The 27,325-nt window shown below is 33.7% G+C and overlaps 2 protein-coding genes across 2 annotated transcripts in view; both read left to right on the forward strand.

Annotated features, from left to right (window-relative positions):
• Positions 1-5,203, forward strand: part of LOC115989507 (probable leucine-rich repeat receptor-like serine/threonine-protein kinase At3g14840) — a 60,377-nt gene extending 55,174 nt beyond the window's left edge. The window contains exons 17-25 of the mRNA XM_031113203.1: positions 9-49; positions 267-643; positions 709-904; positions 1,209-1,349; positions 2,215-2,333; positions 2,437-2,647; positions 2,776-3,013; positions 3,997-4,147; positions 4,431-5,203. Of these exons, the coding sequence (XP_030969063.1) occupies positions 9-49; positions 267-643; positions 709-904; positions 1,209-1,349; positions 2,215-2,333; positions 2,437-2,647; positions 2,776-3,013; positions 3,997-4,147; positions 4,431-4,814 (1,858 nt within the window). The 3' untranslated portion in view covers positions 4,815-5,203. The remainder of the gene's footprint in view (positions 1-8; positions 50-266; positions 644-708; positions 905-1,208; positions 1,350-2,214; positions 2,334-2,436; positions 2,648-2,775; positions 3,014-3,996; positions 4,148-4,430) is intronic.
• A 4,171-nt stretch (positions 5,204-9,374) lies between these two features.
• Positions 9,375-25,123, forward strand: LOC115989508 (probable leucine-rich repeat receptor-like serine/threonine-protein kinase At3g14840). Its single transcript, XM_031113204.1, has 25 exons — positions 9,375-9,441; positions 11,014-11,077; positions 12,629-12,808; positions 16,451-16,522; positions 16,619-16,687; positions 16,758-16,829; positions 16,912-16,983; positions 17,121-17,192; positions 17,306-17,377; positions 17,467-17,538; positions 17,632-17,703; positions 17,792-17,863; positions 18,090-18,158; positions 18,967-19,032; positions 19,757-19,822; positions 19,939-19,974; positions 20,129-20,169; positions 20,388-20,764; positions 20,830-21,025; positions 21,364-21,504; positions 22,441-22,559; positions 22,700-22,910; positions 23,027-23,264; positions 24,329-24,479; positions 24,767-25,123. The coding sequence occupies exons 1-25, from the start codon at positions 9,375-9,377 to the stop codon at positions 25,121-25,123; spliced, it is 3,024 nt and encodes a 1,007-aa protein (XP_030969064.1).
• The last annotated feature ends 2,202 nt before the right edge of the window (positions 25,124-27,325 follow it).

A 27,325-nucleotide genomic window follows, 5' to 3' on the forward strand; every position in this document is an offset into this window, starting at 1 on the left:
CAATTAAGATTACTTGCCAAGTGCCTGAAGAACAATCCTTGTCCAAAAGGTAATTATATTACTGTAGAATCAAAACTTAGGTTGCATGCTTTAACTATGTTTTCGGCTTCTGAGAACTCCTTGTAAATGTAGAAAACAACACGGTTACATATTTCATCTCGTATTAGGCAACTAAGCAACAAACAAGACAATATTGATCTTCTTTTAGCTCTACGATGTTTGCTTCTATCTAATTTCCCTTACAAACCTACTTTTTTTTTGTGTAGAACAATATTCATGGCATATAAATTGTGGTGGAATTGCAACCACCATTGGAAACATTGAATTTGAAGAGGATCAAGACCCAGCAGGGGTTGCAAAATTTGTCCCCGTAGGAAATAATTGGGGACTCAGTAGCAGTGGTAATTTTTGGGATGTTGACAGTACCTCAAAACAATATAAAGCAACTAATGTATCAATACTCAGAATGAAAAACTCTGAATTATACGCGAGTGCACGGCTCTCTCCTCTTTCTCTCACATATTATGCACGTTGCTTGGCAAATGGAAATTATACAGTGAAACTATACTTTGCAGAGATAGTATTCAGAGATAACAGATCTTTCTACAGTCTTGGAAGACGGATATTTGATGTTTACATCCAGGTATAAAGTCATATTTGTTTTTCTGTTTGCATAGAAAACAATTTTATTGAGTTAATTTGTTACAGGAACAACTGGTCTTGAAGAATTTTAATATTGAAAATGCTGCTCAAGGTGTTGATAAAGCAATAGTTATGGAATATAAAGCAATTGTGAGGAACAAAGTTTTACGGATACGCTTTCATTGGGCTGGGAAAGGGACAACAGCTGCACCACAGATAGGAACATATGGTCCTCTCATATCAGCAATCTCTGTGGAAGCTGGTAAACAATTCTTTCACACTCATTAGTTGGTGAACAATAAAAGTACAGGGATATAGTTGAAGTAGAACCAATGACTATTTGCCATGAGAACTTATCATTTAAAAAAAAAAGGTTAAAGTGCAACTAGTGGAAGGCATCAAAATTTATCATCTTTTTTCAACCTACCCTTACATTGCTTATTTTGTACTTAAAACATCTATACCTTCTTGTGGCTTGGTCTAACTATGCAAATCTGTATGGTGCTACATATATTACAGAATGCAATTTCATAATCACTTTCCATGGCTATTTGTTTCTTTTGCAGATTTTAGTCCACCTGGAAATAGCAAGATGAAGATATTAATTGGAGTTGGAGTTGTGGTATCAGTGTTATTCCTCTTCTTTATGATTTTAGTCATTCTTTGGTGGAAAGGCTACATAGGAGGCAGGATATCAAGAGAAAAAGGTAATTAAGATTCGCATATTCCGATGTAAAATTTAGATAGGATATTTTTTTTGTCTTCTCCAACTATTGCGTGAAGTTGGAACAATATAAAAAAATTCCCTAAGGCTTATATACAATTGCTGTTTATATGTTTTATCATTGTACCTCTTTTCCTAGATGAAAAGTTAGCAATCCAATGTACAATCACAAAGGAACAAAATATAGTACTTGATTGCAATGCATACAAAGCTATCTTCATAATAGCTTTCCTGGAAATTTCCATTCCGCATAAATGGGACTCATTTGCTTCCAGCTATGATAGGAAAATGATCTCACGAAATCATGCAAAACTATGAGATCACTGCTTATTATAAAATATAAATCGAGTTATTTGTACATGGGAGATGAGGAAAGCAAATGTCTAAGAAGGATCTGTGCAATCAAGCCTAATTTTTGGCCAATTTTACTCTACTCCCCCCCCCCCCCCAAACTCCCCCTCTCGCCCTCCTCAATCCAAATGGGCCCGAAATGTTCTTAGTCACACGAGAATTAGTTTTCCAATGACTATTCTTTTTTAGCTCTACAATGATCCTATTTCAATTTTCAAGTGTTAATAGAGGCACAAGGCACATCTCATAATAAGATTCTTTATGGAAATATTCTCTCATTTTCGCTTTGTTTTTTGACTCCCAATACACTTGCAATTCCATAACTGAAGTAGGAAAAGAAATGAAACTCTAAATCTTGTTGCAAGTTGGGTTTAAGTAGCTGATCAACTGGAGCCTGGAGCCTTCTTATGGCATTTGCTTTGTCTCATTCTCTCTAAATTTATCATATATAATATGCAGTGAGACATCTTAGCCTCACCTTTACATTCCTTTGACAGAGCTGCAAGGATTAGATCTGCAAACTGGTTTTTTCAAATACAGGCAAATCAAAGCTGCCACCAACAACTTTGATGCTGCAAACAAGCTTGGGGAAGGTGGTTTTGGAACTGTATACAAGGTATCCAAGTCCCACAATGTCATTCTTTCTGCTACAGATTTTTTTCTTTATTCTTACATAATAAAATACATACCTGAATATATATTATTCTATTCCAATGCAGGGTATATTGTTAGATGGTAGTATGATTGCTGTTAAGAAACTTTCTTCAAGATCAAAACAAGGAAACCGTGAATTTGTCACTGAAATAGGCATGATATCTGCATTACAGCACCCAAATCTTGTTAGTCTGTATGGATGTTGTATTGAAGGAAATCAACTATTCTTGGTATATGAATACATGGAAAACAATAGCTTGGCACGTGCTTTGTTCGGTAAGCTCAATATTTTTATTTGCATATTTTATATCAACTTTGGAAAGCATATAAGCCTAGCATTCCAAATTATATATATCAAGACCTAAGTTGATCTATCCCTATTGGACAATCTGCGGAAAATGAAGGTTCAGATGAACATCGATTGACATTGGACTGGCCTACAAGGCAGAATATTTGTGTCGGCATAGCAAGAGGTCTGGCTTTCTTGCATGAGGAATCAACACTAAAAATTGTTCATAGAGACATCAAAACCACCAATGTGCTACTGGATAGGGACCTTAACCCAAAGATTTCTGACTTTGGTTTGGCCAAGCTTGATGAAGAGGAAAACACCCATATCAGCACCCGAGTTGCTGGAACAATGTAAGCTACATTTTTCCCTCCTTCCTTCAATTTGTAGTCTACTTATGATTCTACTCCTCCTTTTCATTTTGGTCCCAACTTTCATTTTGGTCCCCAGAACATAGCAGCATTTGGAAGTCCGTATACCAAAAGTATTGGATATGGAAAGTAATATGGAACTCCTGCATTCAGTATTTCTTAGGATTGCAACACAACCGTGCTTGTAGAGAAATTCAGAGCAACATGATTCCAGAATTATCAACCAATTTTTATGCTTTGAATACTAGTCCAAACGTGAAATATGCACTAATAATTTGCGATAGTTTCATATGCCTCAATACTTGATACAACAAACAATCAGCTCTATTTCCTCATAAAATAAATATTATAAAACACCAAAAGCCACACACACACACACGCACAAACAAAGAATCTGTTTACTCAACCATTAGATAAATGCTAACCCTAAACACTAACTCCCTTAAATCAAGAAATAAATAGCATAGAGAATAAACTTGCGTTCGAATATTCTGTTTTCCCATACTGTTAATTTCTATGTTGTGGCCTCCATTTACAATAATTTCAAAATCTGCTCCATCAACCCAAGGAAAAAATGAAATCCCAGATTTTGTTGAATCATAACTTGAGCTTAATGACCAAAAAACTTGTGTGGCTAGAATGGCTTTTAATTGTCGGGCCTAAAAATCTTCCTCACTCGTTTCTAGGAACTCAGTTAGGTGTACATGACTACATCAGCTATCACTTGCAAGTTGCAAAAGAGACAATTTTATTCTTCCTTGCTGATAAATTGTTTTGTATCTTCAATGGAATGAAATTTACCAATCAACTCTTGTATCCTTATTGATTGCATAATCACATGTTGAATGCAAATGAAATATAAATTGGTACCTAAGTTTCTTTTCATATTGGGCTTTGTTGAAGAGGAAAGACCAGAGTTTCATACAAGTGAACCACTAAGTCATAATATAATCTTTACTTTGCAGAGGATACATGGCACCAGAATATGCATTATGGGGTTATTTAACCTATAAAGCAGACGTATACAGTTTTGGGGTCGTTGCATTGGAAATTGTTGCTGGGAAGAACAACATGAAATATCGACCAAATGAGAATTTTGTTTGCCTTCTCGATTGGGTAAGATCTTTGTTTTGCTTTTAGTATCTACAACAAAAACATAGTCTGAACAGCTGGTTTTTCTTTGTGCCTCCACCTAACTTGGTCATTCTGATCTATTAGTCTAACCTTGAGAAGCAAAATAGCCTAAACTATGTTGAAAATTGCATGACTAGTTTCACTTCAGGCATTAGTTCAGCTAGTTGATGCCTTTATTTTGTTTCCTATGTATGTTTGGTTAATTTGTTCTCTTCTGGTAACTTGCTGCTTTTCATTTCCATCATCTTCTCTATACTTATTACAGGGCCTTGTTCTGCAACAAAGGGGTAATCTAATGGAGCTGGTGGATCCAAAATTGGGATCAGAGTTCAATAAGGAAGAGGCAATTAGAATGATAAAAGTAGCACTCTTATGTACTAATCCATCACCAGCACTTAGACCCAACATGTCTGCAGTAGTAAGCATGCTTAAAGGCCAAATAGCTGTTCATGAACTTGACATGGATCCAAGTATATATGGCGATGTATTGAGCATTAGAGCCTTAAAAGAACAGTCTGCTAAGATCCTACAACAACCAGTGAGCTCAAATGAAGCTGAGAGCCTTATTCAATCATCAGATGCAACATGGGCTGGATCTTCTTCTATATCCACCCAGGATCTCTATTCAACAAATCTGGATTATCAATAATGCAAGTATCCACATCCATGCAAAATGCATGGTGCTTCTGGAGGAATTTGGTTGACTTGTGAATAAGAGAATATGCTGTAAGTCATAAAAAGATTTCACATCTGGATGATAGAATTTATTACATTATAAGAGCTCAACCCAATAGTACATATATCTCCATAAATATAAGCCATAGTTGTCTCTCCATGTCCTTTTTGAGAAAAGTAGTGTTTTAGACTGCATTTATGCGATCATTGTGTATGTAGGCAAAATGGAAATGTCAAAATCATCTGGATTATGACGTCTTTCATTCTCTTCAAGACTTCATTGTGACAATTTATTTGTGTACTTGGAATTGTAATTGGAAAATTATGATAATTGTATAGTGAAGCTGAACTTAATTAGTACCAGCTGTACCATGCACACAGACACGGGCGTAGCTTTATATGAAACTCCAAATCTCCTAGAACAGCACATACAGGATGCATATGTGAACAGTGAAGTGCCCAATGGTCTAAGCACAGTGTGACACTGGCTACAATAGCGCAAGGCCTTATCATAATGAAGGCCTTGATTGCTGTAACATGTTTAAGTGATTTGGACCTGTTGGTTTCCTTTTTAATAAACAACTTCTTTGTTTTTAAACCTCTAAAATAAAAAATAAAAAGGGATTAAATTCAATAAGAATTCAGTGTACTATAAATAACCATGTTTATAGTAGCTAATAAAATATTACCACATCATACTTTTCCAAAAAGAAAAATAAGGAGTATTCACGTACAAATACACTTCTAATTGAAAACTCTTTTTTTATTTTTTTTTTTAATCTTCTTCTCTGTGTTTCTCATCTAGCTTTCTCATGGATACTCTCATCTCTCTCTCTTTCTTTTGTGTTTATCTGCATTTTAAAATTTTCCTTTCGTCATAGTTGTAGATCGATGAATTTGGGGGATACAATAAAATCGCAACAAGGGCTTTGAATCTAACCAAATTGTGTTTAGTTGGAGAAGTGGAAAAGTGGGAAGGATGAAAAATTCTTTTTTTTGATTGAGAAAAAAGTAGAAGGATAAAAAATGTAGTTTATATAAATTTACTCTTATGTTCTTATTATATAATATGTAATAAATAATTTATTTGTACTCATTAAATAATATAAAAATTAACATATCATACATATAAAATTATATTATTTATCTTTATTAATTATTATAAATATTATAATCTAATTTATACTGGACTTGTTGCTGGGTAAAAAAAAAAAAAAAAAAAAAAAAAAACTGGGCAACAATAACGGTGCTGGACATGTTCACCGGTCTATATTACAGCTCAAAGATGGCCTGTCCCAAAAAAAAAAAAAAAAAAATTATATGTAATTTTTTTTTTTTTTTTTTGTGAGCCCTAAAATAAAATTTTGAACACTTTAACCCAAAATTTTGTTTAAACCCAATTGAAATATGATCATCTTAGTGCTATTTTCACAATATTTTTACAATCAAGGTTAAGTGAGAAGTCGTAATTGAATTTTTATCTAAACTCATGACTGACATCATTTTTTTACATACTTTTAACAACTTATCACCTAGATTTTATTATGTAAATATTGTGTCAGTAGCACTACTCTTAAAATTACTCATTTGTTATAAATAAATAAATAAATAAACATTCTCTCTAGACTCTGGCTTACTTTACCACTAATAGTAGGATATTGAAACCGTTTTTTCCTGCACTTTTCTTCTTCGTCAGCAAAAAATTACACTTGTGCAATCAACTAGTCTATATTTATATCTATGATTCTTTTCTCATTCTCTCTTTCTCCCTTCTATGTTTTCTTTATGTCTAATCAAGTAGTTTGATAAGTGTTCTACAATTTTTTTTGTCCAAAAAGTTTTTTAGTGTTTGCTCCAATTCTAAGAGAATGATCATGTGTGTGGTTAAAAATCCATACACTTCAAAATCAAAAGCAAAGTTACTATTTTTTTTTTCCTTAGTTTCACGTTTACTCCCAAACCTACTCTTAAGCGGGATTTTTTTATAAAATAACTATAAAAGCCAAACTATATTATTAGTTAGCCAAGGTTTGAAACAATTTTGGTATGTAATGACTCGAGTCTTTGAGACTCGATTTCACTGTAGCAAACCGAGTTTAAGAGACTTGATTTCTGTGTGCATCTTCTTCCTCCGTTTTTTTTTCTCCATTTCAGGTCATGTTCACCATCTTCTTCCCTTCTTCCAAGCCCCCAAAAATCCATTTCATCTAAATCCCTTCTTCCTTCTCCGTCTAAATCCATTTCTCAAAATCCCAAACCAAATCACGATCTCAATCGGAGCAAAAATCCAAACCCAAAAATCACGACTTCTTCCTGCGTTGGTGTTTTCTGGGCTACGTTGTTGTGATTTCTGCGTTGCTGTGATGCAATTTCTGGGTTTCTGCACTGCTCACGATTTCTTCCTGCGTTGGTTTTTTCTGGGCTACGTTGCTGTGATTTCTGGGGTGTTGTGATGCGATTTCTGGGTTTCTGCGTTGCTGTGATTTCTGGGTGTCTATGTTTTGTATTCTGGAGGGAAATCGAGTATTAGAGAGTCGAGTTCCAATGGAAATCGAGTCTTTCGAACTCGATTTGCTACAGTGAAATCGAGTCTCACATGCACGAGTCGTTAGATACTAAAATAGTTTCAAACCTTGGCTAACTAATAAAATATTTTGGCTTTTATAGTTATTTTATAATAAAAAAATCCTCTTAAGTGTGCTACTATTCTTTTTTATCATATATTTTTATTTAATTGATATTACACATGATTATAATAACTTATTATTAATTTGACAAATATTATGATTAGTTATTATTTTTATTTATTTATGCATTCTATTGTTGTTTCTTGCTGATCTTTAAACTATTAATAATTTTTTTAGACTATTGTACAATATAGTCGTATTGTATACTATTTAAAATACTATGTTAGATTATTGTATGTAATATGACAATTGTATATATATATATATATATATAAAATAAAATAAAAAATTAATCATTTTATTTTTTTACTCCCCACAACAAAATCCTAGCTCATGACACTATTGACTCCCTAGAAAAAAAATCTTGGAGCTGCTATTGTCAAAGACCATTTTGCAAATCTGGGCATGTTCTTTTTTTTATTATTTATGAATAGAAGACTTTATTAGGAGCTTGAAACCTAAACACAAATTTAGTCTTATTTATATACATGGTCCTAAGCCTCCTGGTCAGGTGTGTGGACCATGTGGTGAAATGGGTGGGGTAGGTGAGATTCATGAAAAGCATTAAAATTTGGGGGCAATTTGGTCATTTACTAGAACATGAGTTTTCATGCTTGTTTTCTCACTGATTTGGAGAGATGAATTTTTGGTGGGTTAGAGGAGAAAATACCTGAGTCGTACTAAAAGATTTCCATCTTTTCTCTCCTTATTAAACAACACTCAAACCTATTTTCTCTCATTTATCTTCTATCCTCCCTATTCTACCTCCAACCAAACATACCCTAAGTGAATGGGCAAAGCATGGGATATAAAAATTTTTTGTGGAAATCACCCTAAAACCTAGTAGTAGATTTGCTAATTGGCCTTTTTCCTCATGTCAACTAAGAGAAAGTGTGTTAGGGTAGTAGCTCCAATCACCATAAAATTAGGCATTAAGTTTGCCAACCAGTTGTTCCCTCAGGCCGGCAGGTGGGATGTATACACTACTTTAATATGTAGATGGAATGGACAGATCCAGTAACATTAAATGCGACGGTCGATGTGCAAGCGTGCCAAGCAAGCCAACTATTCCATGGACATCATGGGTTCCTCCACGGGTTGATGTACAAGACAAATGTGGATGGGGCAGTTTTTTCAGACCTAAGGGCAGTGGGCATTGGCGCAGTCATTAGGAATGAAAAAGGGAAGGGTTGTAGCAGCTTTAAGTAAGAAGATTCATGCACCTTTGGGCGTTGTTGAAGCTGAAGCCAAGGCTTTTGAAATGGGGTTGCAGTTTGCTAAGGATGTTGGTGTGCGTGATCTGATTCTGGAAGGTGGCTCCCTCAATGTGTATCGGGCTCTTCTAGGCTCCTCTCCTCCTCCATCAGTTGATGCAGTGGTTATTGGGGTGCAAAAAGCTTGCTCAGAGTTTCACTATATTGGTTTTTCTCACGTCTGACGTCAAGGAAATAGAACAGCCCACCTTTTAGCAAAATATGCCGAGGGCATAGATGATTATTGTACCTAGATTGAAAAGAATCTTTGTTTCATAGAACAAAGTCTTATCCGTGATGTATCTGTTCTTTCAGTACCTTAATAAAAGTTTTTCAGTCTTGCTATCAAAAATAAAAAATAAAAATGCGACGGTCGATTATTTAGCCACTATTTTTGGCCATGGTCCTTAATAAATCAACTTCTTTGTTTTTTCTAATTTTTTTTCTCTCTTTTAGGAGGCCTGGCTAACCTCGAATCTAGCCAATTTCATAAATTTCCTATCAATAACCTTCCATTTTCAAGACATTAACATTTGTTATTTAGAACCAATCTTTCCTGAATCATGACAGAAATTCAATCTACTTCCCACATGAATGAATCCATTACTAACCTCAAGAAAACCATTGATCATCACAATCAATCAACCAATAGCTGAGTTCCATCGATCAACAATTGAGAAAAGCACAGCAAAATTCTCAAGAATCCGTGACACCAGGAAGAACGGCAACACCAGAATGATCTGCATTGGTTGCATGGGTTCATTCCACAGCCACATGCCGTTTTTTCATCTCATTGGTACAATATGCAGGTTTGGAGCAAAATTATCTCCAGGCCGGCCCAAGCCTTAAGCCCAAGGCCCCATAACAAAAAGGTCCACCCTCTATTATAAAATGGCCCAATTTTTTTTTTTATAATAATTGTTTTAAAAAAATAATTAAATAAAAGAGTTCTTCAAAATTTTATACCAATAGAAACTTAATTTAATAATCCTAAATTGTCTGGGAAAAAAATTATAAATATGCCAAATTATAAAAAAAATAATTAGTTTTCCTTAACCTTTAGAGCTTTCCATTTTATGGCGACACGCTAAATAATCTCTCTCCTTTAACACCACATCCAAAATTAAAAATTATATTACAATGTTACTTAATCATGCATAAAAGAAATTTGTTTTTATTAAATTTTTTTTTTTAGGAAGTTAAATTTTATGCTTGAACCATATTATTTGATTTCTAAATGAAATTAATCTTGGTTTGGTTAGAACTAATTCATCGAATTATGTACTTAATTTATCCAATTAACCTTGATTTGGCAAATATTAAATAAATACTATTTAATTTATATTTTAATAAAATGTCTTAATGTCCTGCTTTAATTTATCACCTTATATCTCAAACTATATATAGATCCAACCTCGATTCAGATTTGTTACCTTGGCAACCATATATTCATTCATAATTTATACCTTTCTCATTACCCAAATGCTATTTGGCACATAACCATAGCACTAGCACCTCTTTAACCATAAGGATGCTTCTCCAAGTATTAGAGGGACTCAGGATCAAAAGGATGCATACATACATACGCACACATTGACCTCAATTTATACATTTATTGTGCAAAATGTATTTTTACCATTATACTTGTGCAAATATACACAAGCACTGCAATTATACATTTCAGGTTTTTATTTTTATTTTTTTGTTTTTCAAGAATGAAAGAAGATAGTAGATAATAGTTGTAACTTGTAGCATGTGAAGAGAGAGAGAATTTTTTTTTAAAAAAAAGATGAATTGATATTTAAAAGAAATAGAATTTTAATAGATAATTTGATATGGCTGTTTTGAAAAGTGGTTAAGTAAAAATAGAAAAGTATAATTTTATGCTAAAATAGACAAAAAATTTTGCACACGTTATAACTAATGAGTACTCTAGTCAAAGAAATTAAAACAAAAAGGGGCAAAAAATAGTCTTATTAAAAAAAAGTTCCGAAACCGTAGTGACAAACTCTCTTTTCTTTTCTTTTCTTTTTTTTCTTTTTTTTTTTCTTTTTCTTTTTTTTTTTTTCTTTTTTGTGCTGAATATAGATAAATAATGTAGCTTGATGTTTTTTATCGTCCCTTTTCATTCAACTTTGAATGAAGAACTCATTGCATAACAAGTTGGGGGGAGATAATATAGCAAGAAATGCTCAGAATCCAGAGATGGACATTATCCTTAATACGCTAACACTGCTTCTATTATGCACGGGAGTATTCCAGGCCAGGGCACAAGTTGGGCGTCTTCCTAATGATGATGACAATGAATTACGTCTTCCTGATGATGAAGGTAATAAACTATCTTATTTATGCACTAATTTCATTACCACATTTTCATTGGAGAATAATTTATTAGTAAGTTGAGGTTGATAATGTCGTGATGAATTTGGATAACAATTATACATACATTATTATTGGTACTACGGGATGTGACTTGGTGATAAGAGTTCTTATATCGCTTGACATGATTCTTAACATGAGTTGAATGGTTTGAGTAGTAGCACTTTAACAAATGTATTGAATTTATAATGACTGTCTCATCAAGACCAAGTGATACATATGGTATTTACCTATTGTCATCGCGTGCTGTGGAATTGATGAGTCCTTATATGCAATATTGGTCCCATCTCAATTGGTAAAAAATTTTAAACTGAGGCATTATCCCTTTATTCTATAATGTGAACCTCTGATTAAGAATGAGAATTTGAGAAGAACAAGGGACCAGACAAGTGTCGTAGTTATTTTGGTTTTAGCTCTCTAACCCCAATCTACCATGATTAATGGTATTGAACCTCAGTGTCGGTTTGGTCAAACACAATGTTAGGGACATGAAATTTTGACATGGAAATGGAATACCATCTTGTGATTTACGTGGTGGGGATGCACTTCCCATTATATTCTATCGATTGGGTTATACTTGCTTTGAATTTTTATCAACCAATCGGCTTTGGCAATGTCTTTGAGTAATTTCTAAATACAATTTACACAATTAATTTTTTAAATAAAAACCAATAAAAATATATAATCAAATCTACTATGCTAAAGATGAAAGCAATTAAAGTATCCAAAAAGATAAAAATAAAAAGAAAGGGTTCAAATTGGTATTCACATTAGTTTTCTCAAATTTTTAGTTAAACTAACCTAAAAATCACTACTATTTCTACTTTAACTATCTATGTTTTTTATGCACAAACATCAAACTCAATACTCTATTTTTTATTTCATTTAAATAATATATTTTATCTCTCCAAAATCCCATCAACATGAGAAATATTAGTATCACAAAAAAATATCACAACTTTTACCACAACTCACCACGTGGTAAATTGTGAATGGTGGAGATGTGAACCCCCATGAACCTATTAGTTTCTTTCCACTGCTCACAACTCGTCATGTGGCAAGTTGTGACAAAAATTGTGATTTTTTTATGACACCAGCATTTCTCTATAAACAAACAGCATATACAGATAAATGTTCTTTTTTGAATGAAAGACTGTCACATCACCCTTTAACTAAATAAAATGTAGAGATTAAAATTCACTATCACCTACCTTAGTATATTTAAAATAAAACGACATGTCCAGTTAAAAAAGTACTGAAAATAAGCCAAATCCAAAAAGATAATTATTGCAATTAAGGGGGTTGAGGGCTTGAGCTAGATATTTATATATTTATGTGTGGAAGTCCATTTCCTTATTGTTTAAACAGAGTCGAATATGGAACATTTTTAAAACAAAAAATAAATTAATAAAGGGGAAAAAAAAAAATTTTTGATGAGTCTGAGTCTGATGTACTACTAACTATTTTGCAGTGCAAGCCCTTCGTGAAATTGCTATGCAAATAGGGAAGAAAGATTGGAATTTCGGAGTAGACCCATGTAGTAATGACCCAAGCTGGTTAACACCACAATCCAATTTGAGGCCATTGTACAACAATTCTCTTGTCTGCAATTGCTCCGATTCTTTGGGTCAATGTCACGTCCTTGAAATGTACGCACCCTTCATTTCCCTTCCTGTTATGTTTCAAATATTTGTCCAGCTTTAATTTATCTCTCTATATTTTGCATTCACCTCCTTTGAGGTTTCTATTATTACACTCACCTCCACTTTAGTTTGCAATATTCTAAAATTTCAGATTTTTACCCTCCATTTAAAGGGTCCTAGTAGTAAATTTCAGATTTTTCTAAAAAAGAGATTTTAAATGCCTTTTTTTCAATCATCTAGGGGAGGCAAGTGTAAATACTAAATAATTTACATTTTAGAAGAGATGAGTGTTCTATTCCAAATAAGAGATGAGGCTAGTGTAATAATAGAAAACCTAAGGAGAGGTCAGTGCAATTTTCTTATTTATATTATTGTACTATACAACTTACATATACCATACTGGTTCGTGTATGTTAGTCTCTTAATGTATACTCTAAAAAATCTCAATGGACTTTGTATATATACTCTCAATAGACTCATAATATAGATCTCAAATAGTAAAGAAGCAGTCGACTAGTGACTTATATTATGGACGTAGGTTGTTAGGTCGAACTATGTTATGTTATTTGTTCTACTTCTCCCACCTTTTCTTTATCTCTCTCGTTATTAATCCAAACAATAATTCCCTGTATCGTTCCAATTTTATCGGATGTCACCAAAGGCTGCCAAGTCACAGCTCACACACTTCACCACTATGCTGTCATTAGTCATTAGTTGATGTCTTCCAACTCCAATGAGCTATCCTTAGCTGATGTCCTCTAGTAAACGGTGTTGTCAATTTTGTTATCCTTTGACCATTGTATGTTGCTAAACTAACCAGCACTATTACTGGTGTCTATCTCCCAATATGTCCATTTTTGAGCCACCATTCCTCTACTAATATCCATCAGGCCACCATACTATGAAAGAATTTGGTGTTCAAAAACTTGTGAGCAAGATCTTTACAAAGTTTTCAACAAAACTATGGAGAAGCCCGTTTTTTAAAGCTTCACAAAGTTTTCACCATCACATTGCAAAAAACTAATTATCAAAGTTTCATAAATTTTTCATTAAGTAATTGTGCAGAAGCTCATTATTTAAGTTTCACTAAATTTTTACCAAAATTTTGTCCAAAGTTTCACAAAGTTTTCATTAAGTAACTGTGCAGAAGCTCATTATTTAAGTTTCACTAAGTTTTTACCAAAATTTTGTCCAAAACTTGTTAAAGCATTTTCACAAAGATTTCACCTAGCTTTTTTCTGGAAACATTTTAGTAAAGTTTCTCAAAACATTTCACCAAAATTTTGTAATTAAACTAGTAAGCAAGAGTTTAGATAAGTTTCAAAAAAAATTTGTGTAGAATCTCATTCACGAAGTTTCACAAAGCATTCTACAAAACTTTGGGATGAAACTAGTTGGCAAAGTTTTTCACAAAATTCTCACCAACACAATGGGGAGAAACGTGGGAGAGCCATTTTAACTGAATTTTTACTAAATGGGGAAAACTTTGTGAAACTTCATTTGGAGATTCTGCACAAAGTTTCGGTGAAAATTTTGTGTAAATCTACAATCAAGTTTCAACTTGAAGTTTCAGTGGAATCTTTGTGAAGTTTCGACAAGAATTCTAGCCAAGGCTTTGGAGAAAATGATGTTAAAATCCATACTTGAGTTTCCATAAATGATGTTTGCAAAAACTTTGTGAAACCTCATGACAAGTTTCTAGAAAGTTGCTGGTTAAAAGTGAAATCTTTGTGAAATTCTATGACGCAAGGATATGTATGAGTTTTTTGACCAAACAGGTTTGTCATATGTAAAAAGGGCTAGGTTTGCTAAGATAAAATTGATAAGTAGACCTAGGGATTATTGGCATGATATTGAAAACCTTTGCAATAGAAAAGGATAAGCCTCCCATAACTGATTTGGAAGAAATGAAAGAAAAACTTAGAGAAATATGTTCCCACATCCTATCATCAAAAGAGAGTTTTGTCCAAACCCTATCATTGTAGCTTTTTAAATCAAAAAAACAATCTCAATCAGTGGGACAGACCTACACCTGGCAATGTAGCTCAAAAGATGAGATGAGTGCTCAAACAGTTTCTAGTTCTAAGTCTACCCCAACAACATTTTATGACATATTGAAGGCCATCCCTGAAATTTAACAAGACCATGCTAGGATTAATGCCCAACTACACTGAATAATGGCATCCACGCAAAAATTACCCAGCGGGCTCGAGGGCAAAGCTTCAGATAAGAGATATAGTAATGTTTTGCACCAAAAATTGGTTATGAAAAGGAGATGCATGTGCCAAGAAGTGCTCAATTAGTACATCCTCAACAATGTGTAGTTGACTTGATTCAACCTATTGGTGAGTCAATAGTTGATGAGACAAAAGTTCAGCAAAACCTTTAAGGGTGCACATGTTGTGATAGTAGATTTTACTGAATGTGTTACTGATCAACCTTCCATGGTGCATGAGGATAAACAACTTGACAAAGTAGAGAAAGTGGATACAATGTTTCTTCCTATGGTTCAAGATAAGATTGTGTTGATTCCACACATGGATTTTATGATTCTAGAAGAGTCATGGAATGCAGGGTTTAGCCACTCTCTGTGCTCCCAATGTAATTCTTAAATTGAGGCAAGTGCTGCATTCTGGAGTTCTACTCCTTCCCCACTTCAAAACTCAAAGTCAAGTTTTCTTTAACCAAGGGAGTATGATGCAAGGAGCTCTAAAGTCATATAATATTTTGTTTTTGAATTTGAATTTTGGATTGAGTTTTTAATGTTGAGGGTTTTAAGGGATTTAATTAGTTATTTTCCATGCTGGTGTAATCCCTAAAGTCTATTAAACTAGTGCCCTTGTAATAGTGAAAGGCAGAAGATTTGGAATAAGAATTTTATGAGTTGAGAATGAACTCCTCTTTTGTTTGGTGGTAATGCCAAACACCATTATGTGGTGATGCCTAGGGTTCAGGTAGTTTTTACGTGGCTTGCTATGACTTGCTATGTTTTACCAGCCTGTCCATAATTTGAATTGTCACCAATGTGAAAAATAACTTGCTATGTTTCACCGGCCTACCCATTCTAGAGTCAGTGATGACTCATACCCAAATGGCATCAGCTTCCCTTCCATAGAAGGAATGCAGCATTAGATCACAGGCTCAATCACATCTTCTTGTGTGAGTTGTGTTTACACATCTAGAAAGACTTGTTGGATTATAATCTGCACCTTAATATTTTTAATCTGACATCTGCACAAGGTTCTTTGAGAAGAGTTTCTTCACTTTGCAATTGGCATTGTGCACCTTATATATGGTATATCCTTCCATACATACACAGTAGCAATGAGCTGCACATGCTATTTAAATAGAGTCTCAATAGAACCATTTCCTTTTCATTCAGAAATTGTCCAATTTAAGTTCATCGTCAAAACATGATTTCGCATGTTGTGTGTATGGCCGTGTGTAGCAAGCTGTATGCAACAATAATAAACCATTCTGATATATGCTATTTAACTCTTGCTTTAGTGAAAATTTCAATTTTCTCATCCTTTGCTCAAACATATGCATGAGGATGATTTATATTCTAGTAGATAATGGCTGAAAAGATTCTGATGGGATTCCAAATACGTGGGCTAGTACATTAAATCTATTATGTATTTCATACAGCTTTCTTAAAGGGCAAGATCTTGATGGCATGCTTCCACCATCCCTGGTGAAGCTACCCTACCTAAAGAAAATGTAAGAAAAGTAACTAATTATTTGTTTTACTTATTAGCACCTGAAAATTGAGATTTGAGCTTTGGATCTAATAGCACACTTCACTCTTACTTGAAGTGATCTCACTCGAAACTACCTTTCTGGTACCATACCACCTGAATGGGCTTCTACAAAGTTGGAATATCTGTAAGTTACTTCTCATTTAGTGTCAATGGTTAACCAGTAAATGCTCATTCTTTAAACTAATTCACTGCAGGTCCGTTAATGTAAACAATTTATCAGGACCAATCCCAAGCTACTTGGGAAACATTTCCACTCTTACATATATGTATGCTCTTCTTGCATCCTTCTTCTTCTTTTATTTGATTTGTAGACCTGTTTCAAAACATTGAAGAGGATTATACTTTCAGGAACATAGAGAACAATCTATTTTCTGGAAATCTTCCCCCTCAACTTGGGGATTTGGTTAACTTGGAAAATCTGTCAGTGTTTCTTTCTTCCCTCTTATTCATTTGTAAATCACATTTGAGGATTCATTTCTAAATTATCAATGATTTATTTTGTCAATCAACAGTAAGTAAGTTGAACTGGTCTAAACTTTTCATTTTGGTGATTGCAGCATTCTCAGTGCAAACAATCTCACTGGCGAGATTCCAGCTGCTCTCACCAATCTAACCAAATTAACAGAACTGTAAGTCATCATATAATTTCCCATTTCTGTACCAAAAGTGATTTGTTATTTTCCCAGAAAAACTTCAATTTTTTATTTTAGTTAATCTAGTTTCCAATTTGGGCAACATGCAGTAGGATTAACAGTAACAACTTCATTGGAAGAATACCCGACTTTTTCCAGAGTTGGAAACAACTTCAGGAATTGTATGTATTTTTTCCCATAATGTTTTAAAAATCACTTCTAGTAAAAATTTCAGGTGCAATCTAACACATTAGAGCTGTATTTTCAATAGAGAGATCCAAGCTAGTGGTCTTGAGGGGCCCATTCCTTCTAGCATTTCTGTCTTGAGTAATTTAACCAGGCTGTAAGTTGTACCTTCTAAGTACTCTTTTGTTGCATATTCAAATTCTTTATTGCTTAATACATTAACAATTATTAATGATGCAATTTTGTGTAGGAGGATAAGTGACTTAATTGGTAATGGTTCAGAATTTCCGCCCTTGAATAACATGACAAGCATGAAAAGATTGTAAGTCATTCTTTTTTATATAAGGTTTCAACATATATAATACAAATTTATAAAAATTTTGCCTAGATGATGTTGGTTTATATTGCAGGATGTTGAGGAATTGCAATCTCTCTGGGCCTATCCCGGCATACATTTCAGCAATGACTGAACTCCAAAACTTGTATTTTTGCTATCCTTTCCATCTTCCTTTTATGTTTTGCTTCTTTTGCTAAAACCCTGTTAGCTGCAAACCCTAGATAGTTGATTAGACCATATCAATTATCTTTATTGAGAACATTATACTTGTACATATATAGATATGTATAAGGTTTAATATATGTCATTTCAAGTTATTTTATAAACCTTCTTTTGTATCAATATAACATCTCTTTCTTGTATCCCTGCAGAGATCTCAGCTTCAACAAATTGGAAGGAAATATTCCAGATTTGAGTGGTCTAGATTCCTTGAAATATATGTATGTTAGAGTCAAACTCTAAATCTAGTTTCATTTCAGATTAGTTCAAATACAAAATTAACAACGGTCATCTAACATTATTCGGTTTCTGTACTATGTCTACAGTTAAAGATGCTAGGAATTTCACTATAATCAATGAGATTGTAGTGCTTATGTCTCACACAAATCCAATAAAAATAAGCTCTGCCAAGCAAGGACAACACAACATATAGTGGGTTGGGTTGGCCTGGGGAATTTGCCTCTTTGACTCCTGTGTGATACTTTGAGGCAGGCCCATTACACATGTGATGCCAATCTAGGGCTTGAGTGACTTCAAGACTAAAATAAGCTTGTAGATTTATTAGGGGACTAGAATACCAAGTATGAGGACTAGGTGCCTTTCCTGTGATCCTGTAGATACTGTCGCTATATGTATTACAGAAATGTCTTGATTGTTGAACCATATAAGTATTATGTCTATATGAGTATCCTTTTTATGTTAATCCGGAGGCCTACTTTCAGAAACTTAAAAGATACATGTCAAATACTCATCATCTCCCACAAGAGTGTCAGTTCACCCCTAACTTTCCTATGGATCTGGCCATCAGCCTTATTATGTTGCAACATAACACCAAGTCATATATGTTGAAAGGCTTTATATATATATGATGCATCATAGCACCAAGTCATCAAAACGTATTTTGCCTTTGAATTTCATCCAATATTTTCTATTTTTTATTTATTTATTTATTTTTGGTAAGTTTTTCTTCCATCAGTAAACTTATAAATCAGCTTTAACTAGAACATCATTACTTTGCTATTTGAACAGGTTTCTGACAAACAACTTGCTCAGTGGGCATATTCCAAACTGGATCCCTAGCAGAGATAGTGGCTTGTATATAATTCATCTTAAATCTTGTATTGGTTTCGCATGAAATGTTTCTTTTTATTTTTCCCTTTCTTTTTTGTAATTCTTTATGGAGTCTACAATCATAAATTCTTTATAAAAAAAATGCATATTGTTCAAATATACATTTCTTTGAATTTTGATTCATCTTATACCTCTTTAGGATCAGTAACAGATCTCATTCAATCATAAGAAATAGGTGAATTAGCCCTTGTTGGCAGCTTTGATTTGAATCTTGCACCATGTGACTCCAGTTTAGAAGACGTGGACAAATTTGTTTTACATTCTTATGTTGGTTATCTGTTTTCTGCAACATAATAAGGGCAGTTAATTTTAAATTGGCTGGACAAGTTTTGTGCTTTGAGCCCGAATTGACATAGGATTAGCATTGACAAAAACCAGGTGTGTAGTTTTAGGAAGTGCAATATGGTACATAGGTTAAACTGCTAATTTATATTTCATATTATATGCAGTCAATAATACTGCCACTGTAAGTAATGTTCAGATTATCCAAAATCATCAATGATGGCAGAGAAGGTGGTTAATTAATTATCAGCCCAAATGGGAAATTTTATCTGTCTAGATGTTTCTAAAATATTTAAATTATTTCCTTTTACAATTTTGTGCTGATGTTTATGAGTTTCTCATTAATAGTTGTTCAAAGTTTTTGGATTTATAATGACTTATTAACAAATACTATGTTTGTGTTCAGCCAAATAGATGTCTCGTACAATAATTTTTCAGAAATCTCTATGCCACCTACTTGTACTGGAAACCAGTAAGAACTTTTTTGTCCTTTTCAACATCAATTTCAGCCTAATTGAGCTTTCTGTACTTTTCTCTCTTCAAAATCTTTCTAGCTTTTTAAAATTAACTATTTTCTCATTTCAACAGAAATTATTTTCGGAGCTTTTCTGGACAGGACAACTCGTAAGATCCTAACATGTAAACTTATTAGAATAGCAAATTTTTGTCTTCTTTTTCTTTGATTTTGCAGAAGCCTTTCCTTTTTCTTTTTTTCTTTTTTTTTTCCATTATAATTTTGCATAAGCTCACACTTCTTTCTTTTGCTACACCAATTAAGACTACTTGCCAAGTGCATGAAGAACAAACCTTGTCTGAAAGGTAATTATATTGTCTAAACTCAAAACTTAGGGTGTATGCTTCAACTATGTTGTTCTGCTTCTGAGAACTCCTTGTAAATAAAGAAAAAAATTCAGTTACATATTTCATCTAGCATTAGGCAACTAACAATTGGACTAACAAGCAATATTGAGCATCTTTTAGCTCTACAAAGTTTGCTTCTATCTAAACTCCCTTACAAACCTGCTGTTTTTGTGTAGAACAACATTCATTGTATATAAATTGTGGTGGAAATGCAACCACCATTGGAAAGATAGAATATGAAGAGGATCTAGACCCAGCAGGTGCAGCAAAATTTGTCTCCGTAAGAGATAGTTGGGGATTCAGTAGCAGTGGAAATTTTTGGGATGTTAACAGTACCTCAAATCAATATAAAGCAACTAATGTATCAATACTCAGAATGAACCACTCTGAATTATACATGAGTGCACGGCTTTCTCCTCTTTCTCTCACATATTATGCACGTTGCTTGGCAAATCGAAATTATACTGTGAAACTACACTTTGCAGAGATAGTTATCAGAGATAACAGATCTTTCTACAGTCTTGGAAGACGGATATTTGATGTTTATATCCAGGTATGAAGTCATATTTGTTTTTCTGTATGCATAGAAAACAATTTTATTGAGTTAATTTGTTACAGGAACAACTGGTCTTGAAGGATTTTAATATTGAAAATGTTGCACAAGGGGTTGATAAAGCAACAGTTATGGAATTTAAAGCAGTTGTGAGGAACAAAGTTCTACAGATCCGCTTTCATTGGGCTGGAAAAGGGACAACCGCTGCGCCACTGAGAGGAACATATGGTCCTCTCATATCAGCAATCTCCGTGGAATCTGGTAACCAATTCTTGAAGTATGAGATTCTTATATTGTTGTCCAACTTCTTTCAAACTCATTAGATTGACGAACAATAAAAGGACAGTGATATAGTGGTAGTAGAACCAATGATTATTCTGTGAGAACCTATTACTCAAAAACTAGGTTCAAGTGCAACTTGATGGAAGAAATCAAAATTTTATCATCTTTTTTCTTTCTACCCTTACAGTGCTAGTTTGTATTTGAAACATCTATATCTTCTTGTGGATTGCTCTAATTATGCTTAACTCTACAGAGCTACATATATTATAGAATGCAATTTCATAATCACTTTCCTTAGCTATTTTTCTCTTCTGCAGATTTCGGTCCACCTAAAAATGGCATGATGGAGATATTAACTGGAGTTATAGTTGTAGTATTAGTGTTATTCCTCTTCCTTATGATTTTAGGCATTCTTTGGTCAAAAGGCTACATAGGAGGCAAAATGTCAAGGGAGAAAGGTAATAAAGATACGCATCTTCTGATGTAGAATTTCGACAGGATTTTTTTTTTTTTTTTTTTTTAAATCTTCCCCAAATATTGCATGAACTTAGAGCAATATACAGCAATGCCCTTAGGGCCTATATACACCTGCAGTTTATTTTTTTATTATTATTGTATCTCTTTTCCTAGTTGAAAAACTAGCAATTCAAAGTACAATTCTGAAGGGAACCATACATTTGCTTGATTGCCGCAAATACAAAGCTATCTTGAGAATCATAATAGCTTTCCTAGAAATTCCCAGGCTGCATAAATTGGAGAAATTTGGTTCCAGTTAATATAATAAAATAATCTCACAAAATCATGCAAAACTATGAGATCACTGCTTATTATAATATCTAAATAAAGACATTTGTACATGGGAGATGAATTGATGGATTAAGGTCAATGAGGTTGAGCAAATTTCTAAGAAGGATCTGCAAAATCAAGTGTGTGTCCCAAAAAAAAAAAAAAAATTGTTTTCAATTAAATCTTTTATGAAATGTTTCTCAGAAACAGAAAAAAAAAAAAAAAAAAAAAAAAAAAAAAAACTTCTATGAAATGTTTTCAAAGACACATGAGAATTAGTTTTTCTGATATCTATTCTTTTTATAGCTGAATAATGATCTTATTTCGAGTGTCCAGAAGTGCACAAGGTACACCACATCCTAAGATTTTTCATGGAAATATTCTCCCTTTTTTTTCATTTTGTTTTTGACTCCCAATACACTTTTGATTTCATGAAAGAAGTAAGAAAATAAATGAAACTCTAAATCTTGTAACAATTGGGTTTAAGTAGCTGATCAACTGGAGCCTGTAGCCTTCTTGTGGCATTCACTTTGTCTCATTCTCTCTAAAGTTATCATATATAATATGCAGTGTGACATCTTAGCATCACCTTTTTATTCCTTCCACAGAGCTGAAAGGATTTGATCTGCAAACTGGTTTTTTCACCTTCAAGCAAATTAAAGCTGCCACCAACAATTTTGATGCTGCAAACAAGCTTGGGGAAGGTGGTTTTGGAACTGTATACAAGGTATCCCAGTCCCACAATGTCATTCTGTTCTGCTACAGGATTTTTATCATTATTCTTACTTATTCATGATATCTGGAGACATATCTCATTACATAGTGTGAATTACATACCTGAATGTGTAGTTTTCTACTCTGATGCAGGGTATATTGTTAGATGGTACTATAATTGCTGTTAAGAAACTTTCTTCAAGATCAAAACAAGGAAACCGTGAATTTGTAACTGAAATAGGCATGATATCTGCATTACAACACTCAAACCTTGTTAGACTGTATGGATGTTGCATTGAAGGAAATCAACTATTCTTGGTATATGAATACATGGAAAACAATAGCTTGGCACGTGCTATGTTTGGTAAGCTTAATATTTTTTATATCAGCTTTGGAAAGCATATAAACCTAACACTGAGAATGATATATATCAAGAAATAAGTTGATCCATCCCCATTGGATGCTCTGCGGAAAATGCAGGTTCAGATGACCAACTATTGACATTGGACTGGCCTACGAGGCAGAAAATATGCGTTGGCATAGCAAGAGGTCTGGCTTTCTTGCATGAGGAATCAACACTGAAAATTGTTCATAGAGACATCAAAAGTACCAATGTCCTGCTGGATATGGACCTTAACCCAAAGATTTCTGACTTTGGGTTGGCCAAGCTTGATGAAGAGGAAGACACCCATATCAGCACCCAAGTTGCTGGAACAATGTGAGCTATGTTTTTCCCTCCTTCCTTCATTTTATAGTCTACTTGTGATTCTATTCTTCCTTTTTATTTTGGCCCCCTGACCTATTAGCTAACAGATAACTAGTAATGGACACTTTATTTTATATTTGTATGAGATGCTGCTGAAACTAAACCAGAACACAGCAGCATTTAAAGTTTCCATATCAGAGAATTTTGGATATGGAAAATGCTATGGTGCTCCTGGATTTAATATTTCTCTGGATTGCAACCCAACCATGCTTGTAGAGATATTCATAGCAACGTGATTCCAGAATTATGAAACAATTTTCTTGCTTTGCAAACAAGTTCAAACATGGAACATGTACTAATAATTTGCGGTAGTTTCATTTGCCCCAATATACTTGATACAACAAAATCTCTATTTCTTCATAAAGTAAAAAATACACAACGCAAAGCCACACACACAGAGAGAAGAATCATCTGTCTATTCAACCATTAAATTAATGCTTAAACACTGACTACCTTAAATTAAGAAATAAATATCTTGCAGACTAAAATAAATAAATAGCTTAGAGAAACTTGTGTTCAAATATTCTATTTTCCTATACCGTTAATTTCTATGCTTTGGCCACCATTTACAATTATCTAAAAATCTGCTCCATTGTAACCCAAGACAGGAAAAAAATTAAAAAAAAAAAAAAAAAATGGATATTGCCCAATGATAGTAACTTGAGTTTAAAGACCTAGCTTACCAAACAACTTGTGTGGCTAAATGCCTGTTCCTTTGTTGTTGGGGCTGAAAAACTTCCAAGGTCATTTCTACGATCTCAGTAACATGTACATGACTACATCTATTATCACTTCCATGTTGCAAAAGAAAAAAAAAAATTCTTCTTCCCTGCTCAAAAATTGTTTTTGGGTCAATGATGGAATGAATTTACCAATAAATTCTGGTAGCCATATTGATTTCATAATCTCATGCTCAATGCAAATGAAATATGAATTGGTACCTAATTTTCTATTGATATTGGGCTTTGTTGAATAGAAAAGACTAGAGCTTCATACAAATAATCTTTATTTTGCAGAGGATACATGGCACCAGAATATGTATTATGGGGTTATTTAACCAATAAAGCAGATGTATACAGTTTTGGGGTCGTTGCATTGGAAATTGTTGCTGGGAAGAGCAACATGAAATTTCGACCAAGTGAGAAATATGTTTGCCTTCTAGATTGGGTAAGATCTATGTTTTGCTTTTAATATATGAAAATAAAAACACAGTCTGGAGAGCTGGTTGCTTCTTTGTCCCTCTGCCTAACTTGATCATCCTGAACTGTTAATCTAGACTTGAGAAACAGAATAACCTTAACTGTGTTGAAGATTGTTTGACTTCTTCACTTCAGGCATTAGTTCAGCTAGTTGACATGTATATTTTGTTTGCTATGTATGTTTGGCTACTTTTTGCTCTTCTAGTAATTTGCTACTTCTCATTTCGATCATCCAATTCTCTTTACTTATCACAGGCCCATGTTCTACAACAAACGGGTAATCTAATGGAGCTGGTGGATCCAAAGTTGGGGTCAGAGTTCAATAAGGAAGAGGCAGTTAGAATGATAAAAGTAGCTCTCTTATGTACTAATCCATCCCCTGCACTTAGACCCAACATGTCTGAAGTGATAAGCATGCTTAATGGCGAAACTGCTGTTCATGAACTTGACATGGATAGAAGTTTATATGGCAGTGACTTGAAGGTTAAAGCCTTAACAGATCAGCTCCTACAACAACCTGAGAGCCTTAATACTTCATTAAATGCAAAGTGGGTTGGATCTTCTTCAATAACCACCAATGATCTCTATTCAATAAATAAGGATTCTCGATAATGTAAGTATAGTGTTGCCCCCACATCCATGCAAAATGCTTGTTTTGATAACAAGAAACTATAAACTATATTTTCTTTACCAACTCTGGTCTGTTGTTGGCCGGTTTAACACATATCGATAACTGTAAATTAGCCTTTTTATATGTGTAAATATCATTTAAATAGTTTTTTTTACCTGGTGTTTTATATTATAATATTTTATTTAAAGTCCTCTATTCTTAAACTTACAAAACTGATGGGGATGAATGTAATAAATGAATATTTGAATGGATAATATTAGGAATATTACAAATTTTATAACATGTGGCTTACAAAGATGACTCAACAATCACAAAATGTAATTCAAATATGCATTTATTATGTTGTTGAAGTTCATCCATCTTATTCACTGCAACATCAATTTGTAAATGCTATGAGTAAAATTTATATTATCTCTAACATTTTCCTATTTGAATTACTTTTTGTGATTGATGACACATCTATTCATAAGATCTATGTATTTAAATTTGTATTATCTCTTAACATTACCTTTTTTTTTTTTTTTTTTTTGCCTTCTTAAAAGTGAAAGAAAAATGTACAACTAAATTTTTTTTTATTATATCTAATGTTAAAAAATAAATAAATAAATAAAAAAAGTCACTTCTTACCTCCACATCATGGCCTAAGTGTACTAGGGCCTAGGGCCGGCGAAATTTGGTTATTGTGAATTAGAGAATATACTATAAAATGAAGCTAACAATTTATATATATATATATATATATAAATCTAAAATCTAAAAGCTGAAACGTAACATTTATTTTTGCTACACTCTAGTTGAACCAAATCATCGTCATGTCAAAATTTTTTTTTTTTTAGTTTCCACTTCTCACCTTCTCTATAATCAATCATTTTTCTCTGTCTCAAGTTGTCATCTTTCTAACTTATCCAAAAAAAAAAAAAAACTCACCATCTTTCTAATCATTAAATTTCCAACTTAGTTTTACACATTCTCCAACCTTTCCCCTCCCTCTTACCTTTTCATATCCCTACTACTATCTACCTTAATATTAGTATATTACTCTTCCTCTATCCTTTTATCTTCCTTTTATTTTTGGTTATTCTTATTCCTATCCTCTTACTATAAATTTGCAATTCACTACTCTCATTCTATACATAGTTTTCCACACACAAAAGGTTATTTCTCTCTCCCTCTTTTTGTCATTTTTTATTTCATTTTTTGGTGGATTTTATTACTTTTCTTGCATATCTACTTTGAGTTCATGTGATATAGTTTTGTATTTTTAAGTTGTTATCTTTTTTCTTTTCTTTGATTTGTTAAATGTTATCTTATAGAATTATAAAGATAGTGTGTAAGAAATATAACGTTATTCAATTATAAAGCATTACTTGGATAATTTTGTATTATTACTATTTTATTTTTGTAAGGACACGATTCGTAACGAACCGTAGCAGTGTTGGGTTCGCACGTAAAAAGGCCCAAACAATATCATTTGTAGAGCATGGGTTTGAAAGGCTAGGCCTTAGTCACCAGGTGGTGGGTTTTTCGTGGTGTTTATGCGTGGTTAAGTTTTCTTCACCCCTAGAATCTTTCTCCTGGAGGTGGGCTGGAAGGCTCTGGTTTTTGGCCATTTTCCCAGCCCCTTGCTTGATGCACCTACCTTTTTATTATATAGTCTGTCTTGGTTGATCCTGGCCTTCCACTTGTTGGTCAGGCAGGTGTTTATTTCTGTACCCATCCCATCAACCGTCCTTTCTTACTTTCTATTAGTTGCATGGATCGAAATTTACACCGTCCAAACATCTTTTCTCATTAATCAGCTTTGGGTATTGGCAGGTGCATTTACTGAAGAGGGGACGCATTTTTCTTGGTCCAATTTTACACCTTACTTCCCTGTGGGCCCCATTCCACTCTCATCCCCTTGAGGGGGCTGTTTGGGGATTGCCTCCACCAAGATGTTGGTCTTCCCATTGAAGCTCTGGAATGCCGAGGACAGGGTAGTTTCTCAGCCGTTCCCCTTGACACCCCGGCCATCGATCATTCGTCCTCGGCAAGAGACCTCCTCGGCACGGGCCCTGGGCCCAGATAGAGTTTGGGCCGGATTGCAGACCTCTCGGACCCACAATAGCCCCTCAAAATCCTGCTATCCATCTCCTCGGACGGATAGGAGGGTTTTGATGACATCAGGGATCTGCCAATGCCTA

Source organism: Quercus lobata, chromosome 5 (assembly GCF_001633185.2).
Source record: "Quercus lobata isolate SW786 chromosome 5, ValleyOak3.0 Primary Assembly, whole genome shotgun sequence".
NCBI classification, from domain to species: Eukaryota; Viridiplantae; Streptophyta; class Magnoliopsida; order Fagales; family Fagaceae; genus Quercus; species Quercus lobata.

What these genes read in the sequence shown, in the direction of transcription:
- LOC115989508 (XM_031113204.1), top strand. Translation starts at nt 9,375, where the DNA reads ATGAATCCATTACTAACCTCAAGAAAACCATTGATCATCACAATCAAT. An exon ending in CTAGATTCCTTGAAATATAT is followed by an intron (nt 18,159 to 18,966) that starts GTATGTTAGAGT and finishes CTATTTGAACAG; the next exon opens with GTTTCTGACAAACAACTTGC. An exon ending in CTTGGCACGTGCTATGTTTG is followed by an intron (nt 22,911 to 23,026) that starts GTAAGCTTAATA and finishes CGGAAAATGCAG; the next exon opens with GTTCAGATGACCAACTATTG.